The sequence below is a fragment of the Tympanuchus pallidicinctus genome, unplaced genomic scaffold (genome assembly GCF_026119805.1).
Source record: "Tympanuchus pallidicinctus isolate F22 unplaced genomic scaffold, pur_lepc_1.0 scaffold11, whole genome shotgun sequence".
NCBI lineage: Eukaryota > Metazoa > Chordata > Aves > Galliformes > Phasianidae > Tympanuchus > Tympanuchus pallidicinctus.
Window position 1 is genome coordinate 5,129,794 of NW_026294627.1, and position 22,601 is coordinate 5,152,394.

The 22,601-nt window shown below is 42.3% G+C and overlaps 1 protein-coding gene across 2 annotated transcripts; it reads right to left on the minus strand.

Moving 5' to 3' along the window:
* Nucleotides 1-1,030: 1,030 nt before the first annotated feature.
* Nucleotides 1,031-20,688, minus strand: PCF11 (PCF11 cleavage and polyadenylation factor subunit). 2 transcript variants are annotated; one of them, XM_052669370.1, is made up of 16 exons: nucleotides 20,184-20,688; nucleotides 15,567-15,692; nucleotides 13,211-13,399; nucleotides 12,577-12,768; nucleotides 10,673-11,781; nucleotides 10,217-10,406; nucleotides 9,486-10,128; nucleotides 7,545-8,995; nucleotides 6,371-6,458; nucleotides 5,554-5,676; nucleotides 4,943-5,045; nucleotides 4,460-4,643; nucleotides 3,912-4,067; nucleotides 2,879-2,971; nucleotides 2,139-2,174; nucleotides 1,031-1,537 (listed from the first exon to the last, which is right to left on the minus strand). In XM_052669370.1, the coding sequence occupies exons 1-16, from the start codon at nucleotides 20,370-20,372 to the stop codon at nucleotides 1,328-1,330; spliced, it is 5,082 nt and encodes a 1,693-aa protein (XP_052525330.1). In that variant the 5' UTR covers nucleotides 20,373-20,688; the 3' UTR covers nucleotides 1,031-1,327. The 2 variants fall into 2 exon arrangements, with proteins under 2 accessions (XP_052525330.1, XP_052525320.1); XM_052669360.1 differs by having other exon boundaries at nucleotides 4,943-5,048; nucleotides 20,184-20,687.
* Nucleotides 20,689-22,601: the final 1,913 nt, after the last annotated feature.

A 22,601-nucleotide genomic window follows, 5' to 3' on the forward strand; every position in this document is an offset into this window, starting at 1 on the left:
GCCTCGGTTCTTCAGCCCCTTACCTAAGCACCCCAAGGCCTCCAAGGAAACCGACTTCCTTCGATGGGGACAAAAGAAATCACTCTGCATATCCGAGGGGATTTTTTCCTAATATGCAACTTCTTGTTGCAACTTACAGGAAGATGCTACACAAGGGTTATTGCTTGCAGTCTGGTTGTGAAGACGGGAAACACTGCAAGCAACAGCAGATCAGGTTCACAGCTGATACAGCGTACACTGGGGTGAATTTGGATTTTCTAAGTACCCGACATTGCAGAGCCACATCCTAGGACAGTGATATTTCCTCTGACTTTCAGAAGAATTCCACCCCACATCGGGCAAATGCATGCTTATCCCAAGACAAACACTGTATGACAGCTTGCTGCCCATCCCACAAACATGCCCAAACACACAAACCCATTACTGAAAGAAAGAGATCGACACGAATATATGCTTCATTTTATTTATTACATTTAAGAAATATTAACATCTCAGGATAGCTGGTTTATCACCTAAATCCAGTCATAAGCAACAAAAAAAAAAAAAAAAAATTCAAATGAGCATTCTTAGATTCATTCCCCCCTGTAAAGAAAAGTTTGTTCAGCTGTATTAAACTCTTATGTGTGACTAAAGGAAAAAAATAATCATTAAAATGTCTCAACTACCAGGCATCCTGGTTTGTTAATTGTCTGTTGGCACTTGTGTTCACAATCAAGCACTCTGGTTGCTTTGTTATATTCTGTCATTCTACCCAGAATGGTCTTTTGGTTACTTTTTTTTTATATCTGGATATGTAAGTTTGTTCAAGTAAATTTAAGAAGAAATCTAGGCTTTCGTCTTGAGAAGTTCCAGCACTGCTTCCCTTGATCACCCACTTAAGAGATAACTGAAGGAAGTTGCTTGCTTTTGCTTTTCTGAATCTTATTCAGTAAGAGGTTTAAAACTGAGGTCTTTTTAATTTTGTTTAAACTGAAAAAAGTACAGAAACACTGTCTTCATTTGATGGTGTGCATAAACATTACACTCCATATATAGCAAAAATATGTTTTATTTATAATTTACATTTCCACAAGTGAAAATTGTACATTTTTACATATACAATTTCATTCCATTAAATTTTCACGCATGTACAGAATTTTCACACAATGACACCTGAAACAGTGCAGGCAATAAGAAATTTAAATACAAAAATGTATTTATTTAATTATTTATTAACGAAACAGTAGCTGAGGCCCTGCCTCAATTGAACGTTTTTATTTCCTATAAAAAGTATCTGCTTTCCAGAATTAACACAGGAGCTCTTCTGTAAAAAAAATCAAACCTCAATCTAAACAGACTCATCTGGTTCTGTTTTAACATCTATAGAGGCAGGTGTGCTCTCTTCTGCACAGGCAGCAGGGGTGTCATCAGGTTCTTCTTTCACTTGAGGTGAGTCACAGGACTCATCTGTTTCCTGTTTAACAATGTTCAACATAATATTTAGGGGATTTTCTACAGGGGTCTTGCTGGGAGAGGGTGTGCAATCAAATGATGATGTCTATAAAACAAACATTCATACAGCATTAACACATTGTTCAAACAACCATTTTTACCTTCTCTCCCTCTCTGTCTCTTCCAAAATGCAAACACACGGGCAGTAGATCACTCAAATTCCAAACTTTACATATTACTTTCTACTTTATCTAATAACAAAACTTACTATATAATAGCATTTACTTTTTGTAATTACTCTCAAACAGTATCCTCGCAGTGATGAAATGCTTAATATGTTACTGTTAAATATTCCCAACTATCCCCCCAAAAGGAACTGTTAGCTCCTAAGTCTTAACAAAGTTAACAGATACTAACATTCATCTTCTCAATTTCTTAAAATTCCTACGATTACGCATGTTACTCAACAATACATTCATAATGGCTACAATTTAGTTTCACTTATGTGATACAAAAGCTGTCATGGATACATCATAACTAACTCTAATTATGCATTACAAACTTGCCATTCCCAAGGCCTCTGATTCTTTCCCTAGGCACATGCATGAGGAACTGATTCTGAAGACCTGCTCTATATAAAGACAGTGATCAAGCAAACAAACTGAAAGCAAAATCATTAAAAAATACGAAAGTAAGGGTTTTCTTACGTTTTGGTAATCTTCGTAACAGGATGGATGGTAAATCTGGAAAATAATTGTTACCCATTTAAATACATTACAAATACAGTATAAGCACTGGTCAGACACAAACAGATCACACCATTCCTCCAGGACAATGATGTGTAAATCAAGTATGGTGTCAAATGCGACTGGGAAAGTATCTGGTATATGCTTATTTAGGAAAAGCATCACACAAAAATCCTGTAAGCACAGGGAATTATTTCTGTAGAGCTAGCTAAGTACAGAAATAATTGGACCACAACCAACACCCACACTCACAGGAACATTCACAGAATCACAGAATGGGTGGAAGGGACATCTGGAGCCAAGTTGCCAAGGACCACATGCTTTGGCTTTTGAAGACCTCCAAAGAGGGATAGGCTCCAGCACTGGGCTCTTTCCAGCACGGTCTCTCTTGTAATGAGTGACCCAGAAATGGATCCAGTAATCCAGGCAGACTCAACAATGCTAAGTAGAGAAGATCACCTTTGTTTATCTTTTAGCAACACAGTATGAGGGAAGCCCAGTGAGTCTGTACTAATGATACCAGGACTTCAAGCACATCCAAAGGTTGAGATATTTATGCACTTAGAAGCAGGAAAACTAAAAGAGGAGTCCTTCAGAAAAGACAGGTCACTGTGGCCTATTTCTTTCTATAATTCTTCTGTTATGTTTTTGTTTTGCTTTTCAATATAAATGAGTACCATGTATAAAAAAAATTGCATTACCTTCTCATGCATTCTGATAGCATTCTTTAGATGCCACTCTTCCTCCTCCTCATCCCAGTACTGCTCAAATTGCTCCCGGCAGATTTCACACCTCTGAGAAGTTATTGAAGTGACATGATACATGGTGTTATTAAAACTATCACTCAACACCAACTTCAGGAACTTGGCTGGTAACAGTTGTATGTATACATACAATAAGATAATACTAAGACTAAAACATTTTATCTCCACACTTCAAAAATAAGAAAATGTTAACAGAAATTATTTGAGTACAGTTGGTAGAATGAGCAACAATATTTATCACTTGAAAAAGTTAAACTTTGCTCCCTCAACGAGGAAGTCTCTGCAAGACACTCTGTAACAATCTAATGCTGTTTTACTGTCAAGTTAAGCCAATCTGGTGTGGGGACTTAGTTCATGGCATCTTCCAAAACTCAACTTTGAGATAGAGTGAGAACTGTGCAAGAAGTATTAAAACCCTTAACACTTCTCCGCAAAATGAAGTCACCTCTGAGAACAAGGCACAAAAGGTAATTTTTTAAGATTGAAACAAAATCCCTGATGCCTTTGTTACCTAGTTTCTTGTAGGCTTAGCATATAAGAACGTTTGTATTTAACTGCTATATCCACTGGTCTACCAAAACACATATCTGCTGGTTATTTTCAAGTCAGAAGATTATGACAGCTCTTCCGAATGCCCATCTTGTAAAGAACAATCTTTGTGTGTGTGTATAAAGGTAACACATCATTTATCATCTACTGAATCCCAAGCAACCATTTCCTACTTAGAAATCCAACAAGCTTCTTTTACTTATGCTTCCTATGGAAACACTCAAACCAACATGCTTCTCCCTTTCAACCACGGAATGCCAACAAGCACAGAAGTTGTTCAACTACTGGTTAGTTAAACTGCTACTGCCACAAGGAAACAAACGTTACATACATGTAAATGCAAAACCTAGGAAGTACTGCACAAAAACAAGACTTCAGTCTTATAGACCACATGGGTTATGGCAGGCAAGCTGAAACTCACCTCAACTGCTCCAGCTGGTCCAGCAGGGACACTCTGAAACTCCTTTTCTTTTGCAGCTTCCTGTGTCTTTAATACAACTTCTTCATGAGCTTTTTCAAAGAATTGGCTTTTTGCACGCTCCTCTAAGTCGGCTATTTCTTCAAACTCAATCCAATCCTAAGGACAAGGATTCATTCACAATCACAAATAGCCAGAAATGGTTAATAAAATACATTTGAAAGAAAAAGAAAAATGAAATCCCAGAAGTAACAAATGTAATTGATCTTAGTTCACTAAAACTGAAACAGTGCTGTGAAAGGCCTTTATCCTTCAACTTTCATTCCATTCTCAGTCCAACCAAAGCAGTACGGATAACTCCAAGCTGCTTATTACTCACCATCTAACTGCCTTTTGATTTGGCAGGTATGTATAAAAGCTACTTGAAATATCAGACATCACTGATCACCAAACTCCAATGACAACGCAACTTCAACTGCAATCCCACGGCATGTATGCAAAGCACCAAACCCAGCCCTCCATTAGCAAGGCACACACCTTGCATTACTCACCGTTACACTGTAGTACCACCTCCTGTGGGTAATTTTTCTGCTAACGTCTTTTTCCGAACGGTTCTGACGATAATGCCAATCTAAATGGTCTGCATAAACGTCTGTCTGTGAAGTAGTAAATCTCATTCCACACGAGTAGCACTGAATTCCAGTGTAAAGTCGATTTATAACACTGTCATAACGCCTAGAAAAACAAAAAGAAGTTAACACTTTGGGAAGAAATGGGAAGTTTCTCTGTAAGTTGTTTCAAGCGACCTCAGGAGTAGAAGAAAAGCATTTTCTCCTATAAGGTTAAAGCATATGACACAGTCAGCTGAAAGCATTCAAGTAAGTAAATTAAAAGCATTCAAATAGCCATTAACTACTCACAAGGAACACGCTAGCACTGTTATATCACACCTTCTCAACCATCTTGGATTAACTATCTAGATACCACCATGCCATTATTCCCAGTGCAGTGTAAGCTCATGCTACAATACGCACTGTCTGAGTTCTTCAACTTTAAAGTTTGTGAGGTCTGGGACATCATGATCACCCTGGTCATCATCCTCCTCTTCAGCAGCTGGCTGCGCCGATGTTTCATTCGCTTCTTTAAAACAAAGAAGTTCATCAAAACTTCAGTTCATTTTCAGAACAAAACAAAGTGCTCCCGAACATTATATTTATTCAAATGTTAATAATCTGAATACGCTAAGCTGAACATGCGTAAGAGTTGAGTCAGTCTCATAGTTTGAAACGCATACAAAGACACTGTGCTACTCAGAATGGCAATTTGAGATAGCGCTGTTTTATCTAAGCCTCTGGCACCAGAATTCAGTATTCAAAGAGACACAAGTATTTCAGAAACTGACAACAATCTGGTTAAAATCCAGAACAAGTTACTGAGGCAGGGTGCCAAAAACAAAACTGCAGGCTCTAAGCAGCTTAAACATATATTTAGAAAGTTAATAATTCACTTTCTCACATGCACAGAATGGCTTCCCATAAAGATCCATTCAAGCAAAAAGAATACAAGAGTTCACAAAGTTCTCACACTTCACTTTACACTTCAGCTATGCATAAACTGGAGTTAGAATGTAATGAAATCTACATACGTGCTGAAGTGGAATCTGTTTTTGACAGTTTGAGGATTCCTGTTGACAACAGTTTAGCAAACAATTCATTGACATCAAGCTGACCAAGGTGGTTATCAGGATATGCATGTGGAAGGGCTCCTCCTAGGAGAGGGGACAAAAAATGTCACAACACTCAAAGACACCAAAGGCTAGCATAAAAAAAACACTTCTATCAGCATATTTCACAACACTCTTCTCCTTCCACCCCTTACTTCCATTTTTAATTTCAGTCTATTTATCCATTTCAGTTTGCCTCATACCTAGCTTTTGCCTCATTTCCTCCCCTACAACTTCCCTCATAATGTAAGTATTTTGGAATGCCATCTGTCCTGTGCTGAGATTTCCATGAAAAACACTGCATTTTCTTGTTTTGTGCTTAAAGATCTCATGAGAATCCATCTACTTACATCGTTTACGACTTGATAAAAGACTTTTATGACTAATAATTAATATATTGAGAATGTTAATTCGGCCTGGCCAAATGAGGTGCCCTTCTGCCATACAAAAAGCGAACCAAAAATTGGTTTTGGGTGATTTTTTTTTGTTTTGTTTTGAAATGTAACTACATACCAAAACCATGTGGTTAATGAAAGCTCTCACTGCTTGAGGGAAACCCCTGGAGAGATGACAGTACTCCCAAAACCACACCTACTGCCATCTCACTGAAGGCTGCCCTTAGTGCACATGGACCCACCACATCACCTCAGTACAGCACTCGTTTTTGTGGTCATGAACAGAGAACTTCCAAAGGACACGGAAGGAAATCACTATTTCTATACCATTGCTATTACAGTACCTGCAGGGTTCTGAACAAAGCTTCCAGGATTTGGTAAATACTGTTGACCTTGGCCATAAGGTCCTGGCTGAGCAGACATGTGCGAAACCTGTAAAATTAAGCCTTTAAATATTCTTGGCGGGCAATTTGTTTTTAATTATTCTATCATTAACCTCTATAAATTTCTCAGCTCCATATATATTTAAATGTTTCTATTACTTTACTTTCTCAGTTCCATAGCGAAGGATCCATCAGTTACCACACCTTGGCATCATTTTCATTCCCCATCACAAAAATACCAGAAAGCAGACTCATTTTGCCTAACAGCCAAACCAACTTTTCTTCTACTCGCCCATCCTTCAAGCACATTTTTCACACACAGTATTTCAAACTGATCCTTTTCACCAAAAAGGAGCTAATAAAAAAGCATTCACCAAACCAAGGTGTCACAATGAGGTTTTATCTAATAACTGAGACAGTACCCATGATATGGAACTCATCCTGAAAGACTGATTTTCAGCAAACCAGCTGCAGCAGGAATCTTCAGATAGAGAAATAGTTTTTACAGCATGCTTGTAATACAACCCCCACAGGGAGAACTGGGAGAATGGACATCATTTTCACTGATTTACAGTTATTTTTCCCTTCAGAAGAGAGCACTTCCAACAAGCAACAGCAAGGACAATTGAAACCATAAAGCCTGCTGGTGCCATGATTATTCTTCAGAAGCTGTAGCTTAGAAGCCTGCAGGCATCTTTCTCAGTTGCCCCCAAGTTATGGATTATCTTCAAAAAGATAACAATTATTTTGGTCCATTTTAATTCTAAACCTTTCAGAAAAAAGTGATTATGTATATTCACTTCAATAATCTGCCATGATTTGCAGAGAATTTGCTTTGCATAAGTGAAAACATCAGTGTCTTCCAATTCCCTAATTCATTTTCCAATTCAAGACACTAATCTCAGTGCTATATTTTCAGCTACCAAATGGTTGCAAAGAACTGTTTTTTAATTTCTAAAGACAAAGACTCTTAAAAAATAGCAATGCGTGCCCCTTTCCTTGAATCATCTACATACTACTTAAGGATATTTTAGTCTGCAAAAAAAAAAACATCAATGTTTTTAGAGAAAGAACTGCTAATTGTCTACACAAAAACACTTCTGCAAGTAAATTATTTACTAGAATCAGTTCTTACCTGATGACCTCCCATTGACATACTATTGAAGTTCCCGTATTGAGGACCCTGAAGTTTGTCATCAAAATAATGTCCAGATGCTCTCAATGAAAAATTCTGTGCTCCTGGGCCAGCTGGCCCACTGAAATTTGGTCCTAGTGAACTGTCAAATATTTCAGGCCTTTGGAACTGCATCCCATGAGCTGGTCCACTGTAGCCCTGTCCGGGATGGTCAACAAAAGGCCCACTTTGTCCATATGGCGACATCTCTAATCGTGAGGCAGGATGGCTGGCCATATTTTCAAAACGTGCACCATGAAGGCCAAGGGGCAGGTCAAATCTTGAGGCTGGCTGGTGAGGACCATCAAATCTCTGAGGTATGGCTGCATCAAATCGTGGTTGTGCGGGCTGGCCAGGAGCCCTTTCAAATCTTGGGCCAGGCTGTCCATGAATTCCATCAAATCTTTGCAAAAGAGACAGCTGTCCAGGTTGTCCATCAAACCCAGCATGGCAGCCATCAAATCTTGGACCGGTCCGTCCCAGAGGACCATCAAATCTAAGTCCACCAACTCCCTGGTGCACTGGTCCATCTATCAATCTGGGTCCTACACCTGGAGGCCCGTGTGGCCCCTCAAATCTGAGCCCACCTCCTGATGGTCCGTGTGGCCCCATAGGCTGTCCATGTGGCCCCTCAAATCTGAGACCGCTGCCAGGTTGACCATGGGGCCCCAATGGCTGTAAATGTGGACCTTCAAACCTGAGACCACTTCCTGGTTGACCGTGAGGCCCTAAGGGCTGGCCGTGCGGTCCCTCAAATCTGAGGCCACCCCCTGGCTGACCGCGAGGCCCCAGAGGTTGACCATGAGGTCCCTCAAACCTGAGACCACCTGAAGGTTGACCACGGGGTCCCTCAAACCTGAGACCAACTCCAGGTCCTTCAAATCTAGGACCACCCACAGGCTGGCCTCCAGGCCCTTCAAACCGCAACGGCCCACCTATTTGCCCAAGAGGTCCCTCAAACCTCAGAGGACCTCCTCCACCAACCTGTCCCTGTGGTCCTTCAAACCTGAGAGCCCCCGCCAGCTGCCCTGGTGGCCCATCAAATCTTAGGGCTCCAGCTCCCCCTGCTCCTGCCAGGGGTCCATCAAACTGAGAAGCACCTGCGCCCACTAAAGGCCCCTCAAATCTCAGAGCAGCCTGTCCAGGTGGCCCATCAATTCTAGAACTTGAACCAGCAGTAGGACTATCAATAAAAGGGCTTCCTTGTCCGTCTGCTCCAACTCTTGCAGCAGATGGTCTAGATGAACCATCAAATAAAGGTCTGTCTTCCATCAGTGCACTTATTCTCGGCTTTGCTTCTATGCCTCCAAATCTTGACCCTGGACTGTCTGGAAATGGTTCTTTATCTGGGTCTTCGTATCTAGCTCTTTTGAAACGCTCATTGAATGGTGATCTTGGTTCATCTCGAACACCTGAAAAAAGAAAATAAAGGAAGATAAGGCGCTGTGCAGAGAAGGACCTAGGTGTCCTGGTGGACAAAAGGCTGACCATGTATCAACAGCAGGCCCTTGTGGCCAACAAAACCAATGACAAACCTAGGGTGCATGAAGAAGAGCATGGCCAGCAGGTCAAGGGGATAACAGATGGGGTCAGGCTCTCTTTCAGCAGTGCCCAGTGACAGAATAAGGCACAACAGAACAAACTGGAACACAGACAGTTCCATAGAAAAATGAGGAAAAAATATACTTTACTTTGAGGGTTAAAGAGCACTGGAACTGAAAGCTGCCCAGAAAGGTTCTCCTTCCCTGGGGATAATCATAATCTACCCAGATACTTCCCTACTCTAAGGTACTCGCTTTAGCACAGAGGGTTGGACTATGCATCTCCTACAACCCCATGATAACCACTCGCCAGAAGATTGCAAATTATTTAACATCTGTAAAATAAGGCAAAAATACATACCAGATTTCCCAAGCAGCGGTCTTTCTTCACGGTTATCAAACCTACAGACAGCATCACCATCTATCTTCTGGAACTCTGCCGTACCTTTTCCCTGCTGTCTGAGAGCATCTCTGAATTCATCTGATTCTCCCCAGTTGTCATAAGGATCAAAGTTTTTCGAACCCCTGCCTCCTTTAGCAGCACTTTGTTCCTCAAGCCTTCGTCGACCCTCCAGCGGCGAGAGGCTTTCAGCAAAGGGTCTGCTCGTGCCACTTACAGGAGAGTGCCGTCTTGACCTTTCTCCAAAAGGTTCTTTTCTCTCAAACTGTACTCCGCGCTTTGCTTTCGCTTGCTCACAGTCCACTCCAGAAAGCAAAGCATCGGGCACGTGATAGTCCAAAATATCATCAGGATCCAAGAGATCAAGTCTTGACAGCGAATGCTGAACTTGTGTCCTTTTCAGTTTAGCTTTATGCTCGTAGTACGTTAACTCCGCGTCAGATAGAAGAGGCTTCCTTTTCAGAGAGCCTTTCTCCTCTGTGGGGCTGTCCCACACATTACATCTGTGCTTTCCCTCCTGGTACTGGAACAGCTGTCGAATCTGATGAGCTACCACGAGGAACTCATCTTGTGTTATTTCACCAGATGCTAAGCGGTCATTGGCCTGCAACATAAAGTTTGGATTTCTAAGCAGAAAAGCAAAGCACAACTCTATTCAAAACACCTCTACAAAGAGGATCAACCATTATTACCTTTTTAAGTAATTCTCTCTTGCTTGCAGACGTCAGTTCTTTGGGAATTTGTAAATTGGCATCCACACTTAACCGGTGCTGCTGTTTTGGTGCTCGGGGTGATAGAATTCCCTTAGCAGCAGGCCAGTTTTCTCGGTGTCTTTGGTGAGGAGATTTACCAACAGCTTGGTGTTCTTCAGTCTGCTGCGAGCTGAGAATAGGAACACAAAACTAAGTTAGTTCTTTATTCAGGATATATTACATCTCTATCAGAATTGATAACGGTAAAACATCACTATCAATTTAGAAAGTGTGCATATTTGCCATTTTTTACCACAAGCAAGTTACGAATTGTGATCAAGAACTTCTGTCAATACAGACAGCCTGAATATTTCCTCCCAAACCTGACTGTACTTTAGCCAAGAGCAAAATTTCCACTTACTTCAGAGAGAACCTGTTTAAAATATGGTAACTTACTTTTTATTCTCCTCCCAACCGGATTTCCACCTCTTGCCTGCTTTGGATCCCTGCCAATTCTCTGCATTCTCCTTTGGATCAGGAGAAGCTTTTGTAGAATGCTGGCTTGCAATTTCTTGGGGCCTGTCTTCTTGGCTTTTTTTCACTCTCCTTGGATCTCGCACCTCTTGTTTAACATTTCGCTTATTAGAATTCCTTTCGTCTCTTGCCCCTTGTGAGGCTTCTTCTGCATGAGACTGCTTAGGACCTATCTGACGGATCTTTCCAATTTTAGGAGTTGAAGAAGTGGGAGATAAACTCCTGAGTCTTCTTTTGGGCGATCTCCTCTCTCTTCGTTTTGGAGAATGTGTAGATGGTGACCGTGACTTAGGAGAGCGGGATCGCGACCGTTTTCTATTACTGGATCTCCCTTGTTTTCCACCCTGTTTTTCTGATTCTTCGGTAGGCACATCTTGTTTCTGAACAACACCATTAACAGTTTTATTTCTGCTGCCTACTGGTCTATGTTCACCTGTTTTATGTTCGTCTTTTTCTTTTTTCTCTGTATTTCTCCTCTTTTCCTTCACCTCATCCCCTTTGCTCTCTGGCTTTTCTTGAAGATGTTTTTTCAGTCTTGGGTCCCGCTTACTCATTTCAGATACTTTTGTGCTTTCAGATTCTTGGGCTTTAGTATCTTTAGTATTGGGAAGCTTGTTTTTCAAAGGAGATGGAGACTTAGACTTTGTTTCCACCTGATCAGCTTCTTTCTTTTGTGTTTTTTCACCTGCTTTCGATTTCTCTGGTTTTGTTGAGCTTTGTTTTTCGGACTGAGATGTTTTGCTCACCTTGGCATCAGACTGGCCGGTTGTGTTTGGAGGAAATTCTTTCCTATGAGACTGATCTTTAGCATGAGAAGAATGTTGAGACATTCTATTAAGTCGAGGATCTCTATTTACTATTTTGACATCGTGAAGTGGAGGACTTGGCGATGGTTTGATCTTTTCAGATTGCAATGAAGCCTGAGTAGGCATTTTAACTGCCATGTGAGGTGTCTGGGACACATGTGGCTTGGAAGGTGTTGGAACTGAAGGCATAGAAGACGATCCTTGCTGAACGCTAAGAGAAACAGCCTGAAATAAGGTGAAAAGAAAAAACAGTATTAATCTGCACGATACAACACAGAGATGCTCGTGTTCTGTTCTGAAAACAAAGCAGTAAATAGAAATGTTTTGAAATAGTTATGAGATTCAGCCATTTAACTGAAAATGACCCATTAATTCCTAACCACAGGTATTAAGATAACACAGTACCATCACAGAAGATGAAGTTCAAGTCAGTGCTGCAAAAAATGCAACATAAGCACGCCTCATTACAGCTTTAGTTTTTTCTATACCTTCCACGTTTCCAAGAAAATTAAATGGCTAAACTATATTGATTTATTTTTATTTCTGGTCTTTTAAGATGTTTCACTATAGTATCACAAACATTCAACACAATATAAAAACAAAACATCTTAACAGCCACCACTGACATCAAACCAACTTGACCCACTGAGGACAGAAACCGCCTTGACATTTCTTACAATCAGGATTCCCCGTTCTCTATGGAAATACTCCATTTTCTAAGAGCAAATATATTCGAAAAAGTCTCTTTAATTAAGAGCCATGAAAAGATGTACCACAGGCAGACAGGATCTTTCAGAGCAGAACGACAGACCACAAACGTTTCTTAAGCTGTTCTGGATGTAATTCTTAAGATTTTCACCTAACAATTACTGGTCTAGAGCACCAGGTCTACTTGCCCTGCTCTAGTCCTAAAACAGCTACTCCTGTCTAAACTTAACCGCAGTTACCAGTATAGCAGCTAAGGCAGTATCAAACAAAGTGAGACCAAACCAAGGACCATTCACCAACTATTCTACTCACCAATTGTGCTTTAGTCTGTTCCAACTCCAGCTCTAACTTTTTTTGCTGAAGTTCTAACAACTGTTTTTGCTTCGCAAGCAATTGCTGCCTTATCAGTTGCTCCTGTGTCAAATTCTTTTGTATTTCAGGAACAGCTGGAGGAGTAGAGGCACCAGAAGTGACAGCAGAGGTAGATGCAGTAGATTCCTCTGGCTAAAAATAAAACACAAGGTTACATTCAGCATCTTAATAGAACCAGCTAACTCCATCTCCCTTAACTGCTAGCATGATACAAAACTGGGACTTAGTTTGCACAAGTTATAAACTGCAATTTTTATGCAAAATACAAAAAAAATGCTGAAAAAATTCTGCTCCTCTAGAATTTGCCTGCTGCCATAGGGTTAACTACGCCACCGTGAGAGAATTAAGTACGCCACTTAATATAAATAAATCAATGTTTAGAAATCCAGAATTCAGTTTTAAAACAAAAACTAAGCCCCTTAAATATTTCCAATCCCCAAATTCATCTTACCTGTCTCCAGAGATCAGGTGCTTTATTCTTATCATACTACATTTGTCACAAAGCAGCATACAAACAACAAAAACAACATGAGTACTACTGCCATCTGTTCATACAGTAGGTATAAAGACTTACCGATTTATTTAAAAACTTAGGATTCACATGGATGCTAGAAGTATTCACATTTGGGGGCAGAGGTTTAATTGGCCAAGCAGGATCTAATGAGTTGACTCTGACATCAAGTGCATAAAGTTTCTTCAAAGGGAAAATATCGTCCCATGTGGAGCGTAATTTAAATAAACTTTTCCTAGTATTTTCATCCACCTAAAACAATAAAACAATTCTATGGCTTGTTAAGTTAATATAAAACAACTTAAACTTTTCTGTAGAACTTAAGATCTCATACGCTTTATATTCTTACCAAATTTATCATTTTAACACAATGAACTGGCTACAAAGAACTCCTAAGTGGCACAGATTGATACATCTACACCAACAGAATGGGTAACAGTAGTTCTAATGTAGAACTGTCATTTCAAGGCTATTTGAAGGCTTTATTGTGTATTACCATTCTCTGAGAACATTCTTTCAGCTTTTCCATTACCAAAATTCTCAATTTACTTGGCCAATTTCTGTCAAAAAATACAGCAACAAAAATATCCAAACAAAAAGCCTCTGAAACAATACAGTAATTCAAATGTTTGTGCTGAGTGGCGTGCAGCAACAACAAACAAATCAGAGAACAACAAACTTTCTGAACAGAAGCAGTGTTTTGTTTAGCTGTTTAATCATTGAAATTTTTTTTTCCCCCTAACAAATCCAACAAAAGGTGTGTGAGTCAAAACAAATTCAAGCACAGTGTAGTTCAATTGCAAAATCTGACCCATTTATGAGCCACAAATCAAGTGTATTAGTAGCGCTAGCACCCATTTTCTCTTTGCAATCAGACTGGATCATTTTATGACAGTTCAAGACTCACTCAAGTAGTTCATTTAAATAAATGAGAAACATCTGCTGACAAAACACACGCAGCTGCCCTACTGCGAATGTGCTAACTCAGTCATTACACATCGACCCTGTAAAGACCTTTTTTTGGCTGCAGTTTTATTTTAGGTGTCACAGCAAGACATGCTGTCCAGAAAGTTCAGAAGTTCTTTGAAAGAGAGGGGAGGAACTTCAATAAAAATAATTCATACTTAGCTATTGGGGGGTGGGAGGGTGCCTCTACACAACTTTCACTGCAAAAGCTGCTGCCATGACTGAGCCAGTTTCTGACTTCGCTAAGTGTTTAAAGATACCTTCAGTGATCATTTACTGATAAAACAGAATGTCTAACAACGTCAGGGCAAATTTCATCTTGCAATATCATCAGTTATCTAAAGTGACTGACACTTTACATATATAATATAAATTTAATAGTTCTAGTTAGCTTGTAGACTACAAAACTCAGCAGATGAATTACCCAGAGCTTCAGCTGCTAGTTTAAATGCAACTCAGTGAAAGAACACAAACCAATATTGGAAAAATAAGCAAATGCCTACCTATCTACTCTACACACAAAAGTTCAATATTTCTGAGCTCATTATGACAATCTATCCCTTTTCCACTGTACAGCTGAAAAACAGATACAAAACATTCTGGGATCACAGATCCCCACTGGTACGTAGTAACAAATACAGCAAAGCTCCACTCATCTCATTCAGATGTGGTGCCACTTTCTTAGGGCATACAGGAAACCACAGAAGTTAACTCTCCGTTTCAGATTCAACTTAAACCCATTCAAGCCCAGTCTTTCAAAAGCTGGACTTGGATTTGCCATTCTCACTGAGGAATAAGCACAATTACTTCACTGGGTTTAAAGACTTAGAAAAAAAGTGAGTATATTTGGCAGCAGTTTTCAACACTGAATGAAATTAGAACACGTATTTTTAATGCAACGAAGCAATAATATACTCTCACAACCTCCCCCCCTCACCCATCATATGCGTTTTTTAATCACAGACCACTTAAAGAATATCAGGTGCCAGTATTTGTCACAGTTTAAGTGCTCACATCAAAAATTAAGTGAATCAGACAAATCTAACTATAGAGAGCTCAGAAAAATCTCTAAGAAACTGATTCTGAGTATATTCCTGACATAAAGACTAACCACTACCTTAAAAAATAAATCAGCGATTCGTAATTAACTGCTCCATACATTACAAAAAGTCTGTCCAGGTAAGCAATCAGCAATCAAAAAACTCAGTGAAGCCTTGCCTAGGTAGAAAATCTACACAAGTTCATCAGGACTTTGCACCTTTTGGCTATCTTATCTCACAGGTTTGACAACAGCAGGAATGCCCTCCCACGTTATAGATACAGTATTGCCATTTATAAAAAACAATTCCTTCTTCTCATTCAGCACCCAAGAAAACCCAAAGCTGAGAGCGTGTATTTATTTTACCAGGAACAACTTTGCTTAAATACAGAACTTTTCTGAAAGTGTATATACCTTTTCAAATACACAAATAAATGTTGCAACTAGGTTTTTAGTAAATGCAGTAAGATACTCTCTTCCAACATTCTTGACAATGGAATCCATAAGGTACATAACAGGGAGCTTCTCTGACGCAGGAGCCTGGAGTAATAAGAAGAAACTGAGAAGTTTAGTACAACAAAAACATACGTTCAGCTATTTAAATAAAGGGATAACCAATCCCAGAAATACAGACCTCTCTTTTTGTTGCCACTATAAACACCAAGGGGTTTGCTTGGGATTGTTTATACAAAAACTTAAAAACTTAAATCTGGAAAATCAATACTCAGTTCAAAGTATAATGCGGTGGGTCTACCACAGAGAAAAGGAACACCTTGGGTTATTCTGTTTGTCTCAAAGCTTTGGGGTGGAAAAAAAAGGGAAAAAAAGAAAAAAGAAGCCCACAAGACAGTATTACTGCTAGTGTACCGAGTGCAGCCTTTCAAAACCCACTGGAGAAAATAACTTGAAATTAGCAGGAAGCCATCGCTAGCACTTCAAGGAACTTTTAAAAAATCGTTTATCGCTTGGACCTCCTGAATGCTTGCTTTTCTCCGTTCCACAGAACACAAATCAGACTTCCTGAGAACAGCCCAGGTCAGAGAACTCCAGCAGTTGTAGATTATATGTCGAACATCACAGTCCTTTCACAAACTACACGCAGAAAAGGTCACAACTATATCACTGTAATCCAAGGGAGTGGAGCAAGGAATCCCAGTCTCTGTTGGCACTTGTCAGCGGTAACAGTCAGGTTTTAGATGGATGTGCAGACAAAGTTCTAAATCCAGACCAAACCCAATCACCAAGCTGACTGGGTACACACGGGAAAGCTCAGGAATCACAACCACAGTTTTCACAGCCTGGAGTCTTCACACTCAGGATACATCTTTGCTAAAAGAGAAGGCTTGAGGGATCTTTTTTGTCGGTTTTAAATCCACACCAAAACTTGTAGCAAGTCTGTGAAACAGAAGCTTGGATGGTGGACAGCTACAGCTTCCAATGCAGGAAAAGCACTACCGGCCCAAATCAAGGTGCTTTTAATGCCCACCACTGGCTTTCATCAGCAGAAGACACAGCAAAGTTCCAGAAAGCATCAGTGAGCAAACAGCTGAGGAGGACAACGTGAAAGACACCACCACAAGCTCCGCGCTGACCAACATCCCCTCGGAATACTTGTAAGTCCCATTCACCATCCGGTAACTCAGTATCAAACCAGAGTAACTTCAGTGTTCTTTTTAAACAGGACAGGCTCCTATGATGATCAGCAACACCTTACTTCACAGCCCCACTGTCCAGTAAGTGTGTGGAAGTGCTCTTGCTTTACAATTTTAGATTTAAATCCTTCCCTATTAAAGTGATTCACAGAAGGGCACCGCGTCAACAAAACTTTTATATGGGTAAACCGTATTTCCTCACGTTTAAGTGTATATTAATTAACTATGACCAAAACTCAACACTGAAAAGGACATTTTCTTGTTAATGGGGAGGGGACTGCGTCACTGCCTCTGAGCATATGTAAAAAAATGCAGGCAGCTGATTTATTTTGTACATGAAAAGACAGAGAAGTGCACAGCTAAGCAGCATGTTAAGAGTATGGTTTACACCATTTGTACTACCTAATCTGAGAGCTGAACTTATGACCTAATAGTGGGCTGTAAAGCTGCTACTATACAAGTGTTAGAATAGGGGCATTTCTCCAGCTTAGAAAAAAATGGATGTGCAGCTGCTTAATATTAACATGTCCACGAAACATTGGTTAGTTCTTTAATGCAGCCCACACAATGGCACGTTAAAAACACTGCGCTAAGTTGTGAATGCTTTCTTTTATATAAAAAATGACAGTGTACAGTTCCCGACTTTCTAAGTCAGCTTTCGGGGAAACAAAGAGCTGCCTCAGCAGCACAAATGCTCAAGAGCTACTAGCAGAGCACACTACACTCTTCCATTTCACCAAGGTATGGAAGTAGCTCGCTATACACAGCTAAGATTCGAGTTGGAGATGCCAGAGTATCCATTTAACAGCAAAGGCACTGTAACAAGTTTAACAGCTTCATGTGCTTGGGAGTAGTTAGAAGTAATCACACAGAAAAGCAATGCAATGTAGTAAGGAAGCCTACTTCAAAATGTGACAGCGTTAGTTTAGCAGAGTGCCCTCCTTCAAATACTCAGCTGGCACAACCTAAGAACCATGACTTAAAAACGGTTGGGTTAAGTTGTCATTTCTGGAAATGTTTATTACATTATCTAGCCCACGTTCCAATAACCACACAAGGGAATCCCAGATTTGAACTTCTTGTTTTCAGGCGATCTATACAGCACCCCTAGCAAGAAAGAGCCCCACACAGCGCTAACCAACAGCAGGAGGCTCCGCATACCACCAGAACACACAGAATGCTAACGCTGAGCTCATCACCACAGAATTCCCACTCTTCTTTCAAATAACGTATGAAAGCTACTGTTGGAAATGTGTGGCTTTTTTTTATTAGTTTCCTAAAAAAAAAAAAAGTTTAACTTCAAAAAAAAATTGAATCATAATCAAACCCCAAGTCACAAACTTGCAAAAAAAAAAACTTTGTTTAAAAAACAACTTTGTACACAAAATGGGTCTCAGAAACAAATTCTGCACTATACAATGGTAAATAAAAAGACAAATACATATTTCACACTTTTTATTTACATATTTTATAATACCAGTCACACATTTCAGAGCCATTTATTAAATTGTAAAGCAGACCACTCAAGTTTTTACACTAAACAAACTGTCTCCAGGCAACACTTTTTAAAAGTGGCTTAGCAAAGGAGAGCACTTTCCCAAAAACAACTAAGAACTTGCCTTGAATAAACCACAGTCACAAACAGTAACTAAGGCAAAACTAACCATTGATACAAGATTTAAGACATCTTTAAAAAGAAAAAAAAAAAAACACACACTTCAGGGCAGGCTCTAAAACACCCAGAAATGAAGAAATTTGACAGCATTGATATTTATCACAAATTATACACATCGACTGCCCTTTAGGAGATATAATGGTGAGATCTATTCGGTTATGAGGTCACCTCCCCAAGGAATGGCAAAAGTTGGCCACTGGTAGCATTTAAAACTAGACTGGAAGAGGTCTGTGGAACACTAAAGAGCCATCCTGCATTGGTAGAAAGACAGATTAAATAATGTAAAAGATCTTTCCCTCCCCAGCATTAGACAGTACAATTCTCACCATTATAAACTGCGATTTAAAGCCAAAGGAAAAAAAAGGCCTATATTAGAGGGAGCCTGGTATTAGAGGGAGCAAGGGAGACAACGGGGGAGGGGTGACTGGCAGGAACACGATGGATTGAAGGAATAACCCTTTTCTTACAGAAAGCTGCTGTTAGAAAGGTACAGTAACCCCCCCCTCCACCCATCCGTGTGCTGTGGCTGACTGATGTCAGCAACTGCCTGGGTTGGGTTCAGAGGGAGCCTCCTCTTTCCCTTCCTTTTATATCACGTGCCTTTCAGACGCCATGTCAGGATCCTACAGGCTGCTGCGGTTTCTACAGTCGGGGAGAATTTCTTCTTCCCATCCTCACCAAATAAACCTCTCTAGCCAAGACACATGAAGATACACAGCACTAGCTTCACTTAAGGCACAGCCACCTGAAAGCCAAACGGGTTACCCCAAGCCCACGTCGCTTTCTCTAAGCAGACAGCACAGAATCACCCCACCAGCAGCACAAGCACACTTCCCTACTCAGAGCAGATGATCGCCTTTCACCTGAAAACTTTCCTGGAAGACAAGCCCCACGCCCTTACTCCTCCAGTTAACATCTCACGGGGAAAATAACCTTATCTTTTAAACTAGAAGCGATACTTAAAAATTCATTATATTTAGCCTTTCTAAAGCATACGATTTCCGTGCTATAAACTCAACCTTTTCATTCCTTCGCACTATCCGGGTATAGATTAAAAAAAATAAACCTCCACAAGCTCAGGCTCTTGCTAACGACACTTATACAATCGTTATTCTACGTAAGAAATCGCTAAATGCAACGGTTTCGACACCAGCGTCGAGGGGAAAACCCAGCTCCAAGGGCGAGGCGCTGCCCAGTCACGGCCGGGCCGCCATGTTGCATCTGTTACCCACACGGGACCGCGAGCCGCTCTGCCCCGGCCGGACCGCAACCCGACTGCCCTCGGGTCCCCTGCTCCCTACGGGGTGCGGGCGGGAGAAGGGGCGGCCCTCAGCCTGGCCGGGGAAGGGGAGGGGGGTGTGGGACGGTGGGAAGGGTAGGGCCGTGCTCCCTGCTGAGCCACGCTGTCCTCCGCTCGCTCCCAAGGGCGACCCCCGGCCTGCTGCCCCAGCCCCCCGGCTCTTCCTGCTCCCCCCGCGGCCACCTGTGACACGGGAGCGCCTCGCCTCGAGGCCCCGAGCCCTGCTCCCCTCCCCCGCCCGGCCGCCAGCCTCGGGCCCGCTGCCTCCCTCTGTGGCCCCGCTTCCCCTCTCTCTCGGGCCCTCCTTCTCTCCCTGCCTCCTCCGTCCCTCAGCCCTTTCTCCTGGCCCCGGCCGGTCCCCCCAGCAGTATAGGTAGGAGTAGTAGGCGGTGGAATATAAAAACCTTGGCGATTTGCGCCTCGATCAGGGAGACGATGTCCTTGGCGAAGGGCACGTTCTCCTCGGCCAGGATGGTCAGCATGTTGATGTGCGGCTTGCTGTTGAACGTCAGGTCCTCCAGCGACGACTGGTAATCGCGGCATGCGTCCTCCCGGGCCTCGCCGCTACCAGCGCTGCTCTCCGGGGCCGACATGTTCCTCCGACCGGGGCCCGCACTAGGACCCGACCCACCGACCGACGGCCCCCTCCCCGCGATTCCCCTGCCGCCGCCGAGCGACGCCGCCCCCCCGCCGCTGCCGCTGGGCTCCTCTACCGCATCCTCCGAGCTGCGGCTCCGCTGCGAGTGGCGCTGCCGTCCGTACCGCCGCTGCGCTTCCGACCACCGCCGGCTCAGTCTCAACGCTCACAAAATGGCGGCGGCGGCTACAGCTCGCGAACCGCTTCCTCCAACCGTTGCGTCATGTGAAATTGGGCTGAGGAAAAGGGCAGGCGGCTTGGAATGCCCCTTTTGTTCCCTCATCGCGTCCCCATTGGCTGACGCTCCTCCGCTCCGCACGTGATTGGCTCGACCTGAAGAAGGCAAACGTGATTGGCTGGAACCACCCCCTCTCCAGCTGATTGGTTACTGCGACGAAACCCCGCCCTCGCCCCCCAAGTCCCGACTCGCGATTGGTCGCTCTTCCCTACTCCCCTGCCGCTAACTAGCTGAGCCTAACCCTCCCGCCTTCCTGTTCCGTCTTCAGCTCTGATTGGTGCCCTGGTGAATCCCGCCTTTCCTCCTCACCCTGAATTGCGGTTGTTAGGCTCTCGCCGCCCCGCCCCGTCCTGCCCAGCCGTTGTCGTGGCAACGCGGCTTTCCGGCTGATGTAGTCGTAGTAACAAAGCCTGCTCGTGATATTCGCCCAAAGATAATAATAAAGCTCTGCTGCTTGTGGAAATAAACTTGTTGGCGAAGTGTTTTCTTCACAGCCCTTCCAAAACGCTGCATGCTATACCCAACACTTCTCCTTTGCCTTTGTGAGGAAACAAAACTGAACTTTTTGAGAGCCAAGGGGGGGAAATGTGGGAAACGTGGCTCCTTCCTAAACTGCTGTAGTTGTTAGAATCCTTGCTCGTGCTAATTACTGGAGTAAAACCAATAAAATGAGCAGAACTGCCTTGCTGAGGGCATCACAGGGTCCAAAGGCACCCTCAGCATCAGACCTGCAGTTTGTAGGTCAGCAAAGGACAGGCTGGTGTGAGGCGCAACAGTTAGCAGCCCCAGAGTCCCTGACCGGAGTTCGTGTCTGAGAGCATCCAGTGTTTGGTGCTTTATCTGTTTGTCTGCATGGGCTTCATATGAAGCCACTAGAACCTCAACAACTACAGCAAGAAGTTGCCCGTGAGGTCCCTGTGTTAAAGAGCTGTGGGAACACTCCTTTCTTTAAGCACTTCTTGGAACATTCATGGTGGCACAGAAATATGTAGCAAATCATTGAACTGTCTAATGAGAAGTTGTTGATGCTACAAGAATTCATAGAATCACAGAATTACGGAGTCACAAGGTTGGGAAAGACCTCCAAGATCATCGAGTCCAACTGTCCACCTACCCCTGGTATTTTCCCACTAAACCACGACCCTCAGTACAACATCTCAATGTTTCTTGAACACCTCCAGGGACGGTGACTCCACCACCTCCCCAGGCAGCCCATTCCAGCACCTGAACACACTTTCAGAAAAAAAAAAAAAATTCCTAATATGCAACTTGAACCTCCCCTGGCACAACTCAAGGCCATTCCCTCCCAGCCCATCGCTGTTAGCAGGGAGAAGAGGCCAACCCCCACCTCAACGCAACCTCCTTTCAAGGAGTTGTATGGAGCAGTAAGGTCTTCCTTGAGCCTCCTCCAGACTGAAGTCTCAATTCCTTCAGCTGCTCCCTGTAAGACCTCTCACCAGCTTTGTTACCTGTCTCTGGACTGAGCTGTCATACCAACAGTATGTCTAATGTGTGGATTTATCTTTTCCTGCAAAAGCATTCACTGTACATTGTGTATTTGAAACTGCCTCCCAAAAGCAAAGCCGTCCCACCAGCTTTGCTGAAATCACTACTTAGAAAGGCTTCTGGGACAAACACGTGCCACCTCTTCTCATTTCATCTGGCGTAGCTGTCAGTCTTTTTTTTGTGCAGCTGTGGCTGGAGCTTTTGCTGGTATGAAGCTCATCAAAAAGCCCCAGGCGTAGACCAAGAAGACACTTGACTTGAGAATCACCAGTAACCAATAACTAAGGAAATCAGTCAGGATAGCTGTGATATAACAGTGCTACATGAGAAAATTTGTCAAGGTAAGAAGCCATTCAAGAATTTAGTATTTTCCAAAACCTTTACAGTTTTGCTTCTGCTTGAGTTGGTGCTTGAGCTGGATTTTTGGGAAGTCTAATAAAA

Excerpts from the sequence above, each read along its gene's own strand:
- PCF11 (XM_052669360.1), bottom strand. The coding sequence starts at position 20,372 with ATGTCGGCCCCGGAGAGCAGCGCTGGTAGCGGCGAGGCCCGGGAGGAC. Across the intron at positions 10,129-10,216 it reads AGAGAGAATTACTTAAAAAG|GCCAATGACCGCTTAGCATC; the intron begins GTAATAATGGTT and ends TTTATGTTGCAG. Across the intron at positions 2,175-2,878 it reads CTATCAGAATGCATGAGAAG|ATTTACCATCCATCCTGTTA; the intron begins GTAATGCAATTT and ends ATTATTTTCCAG.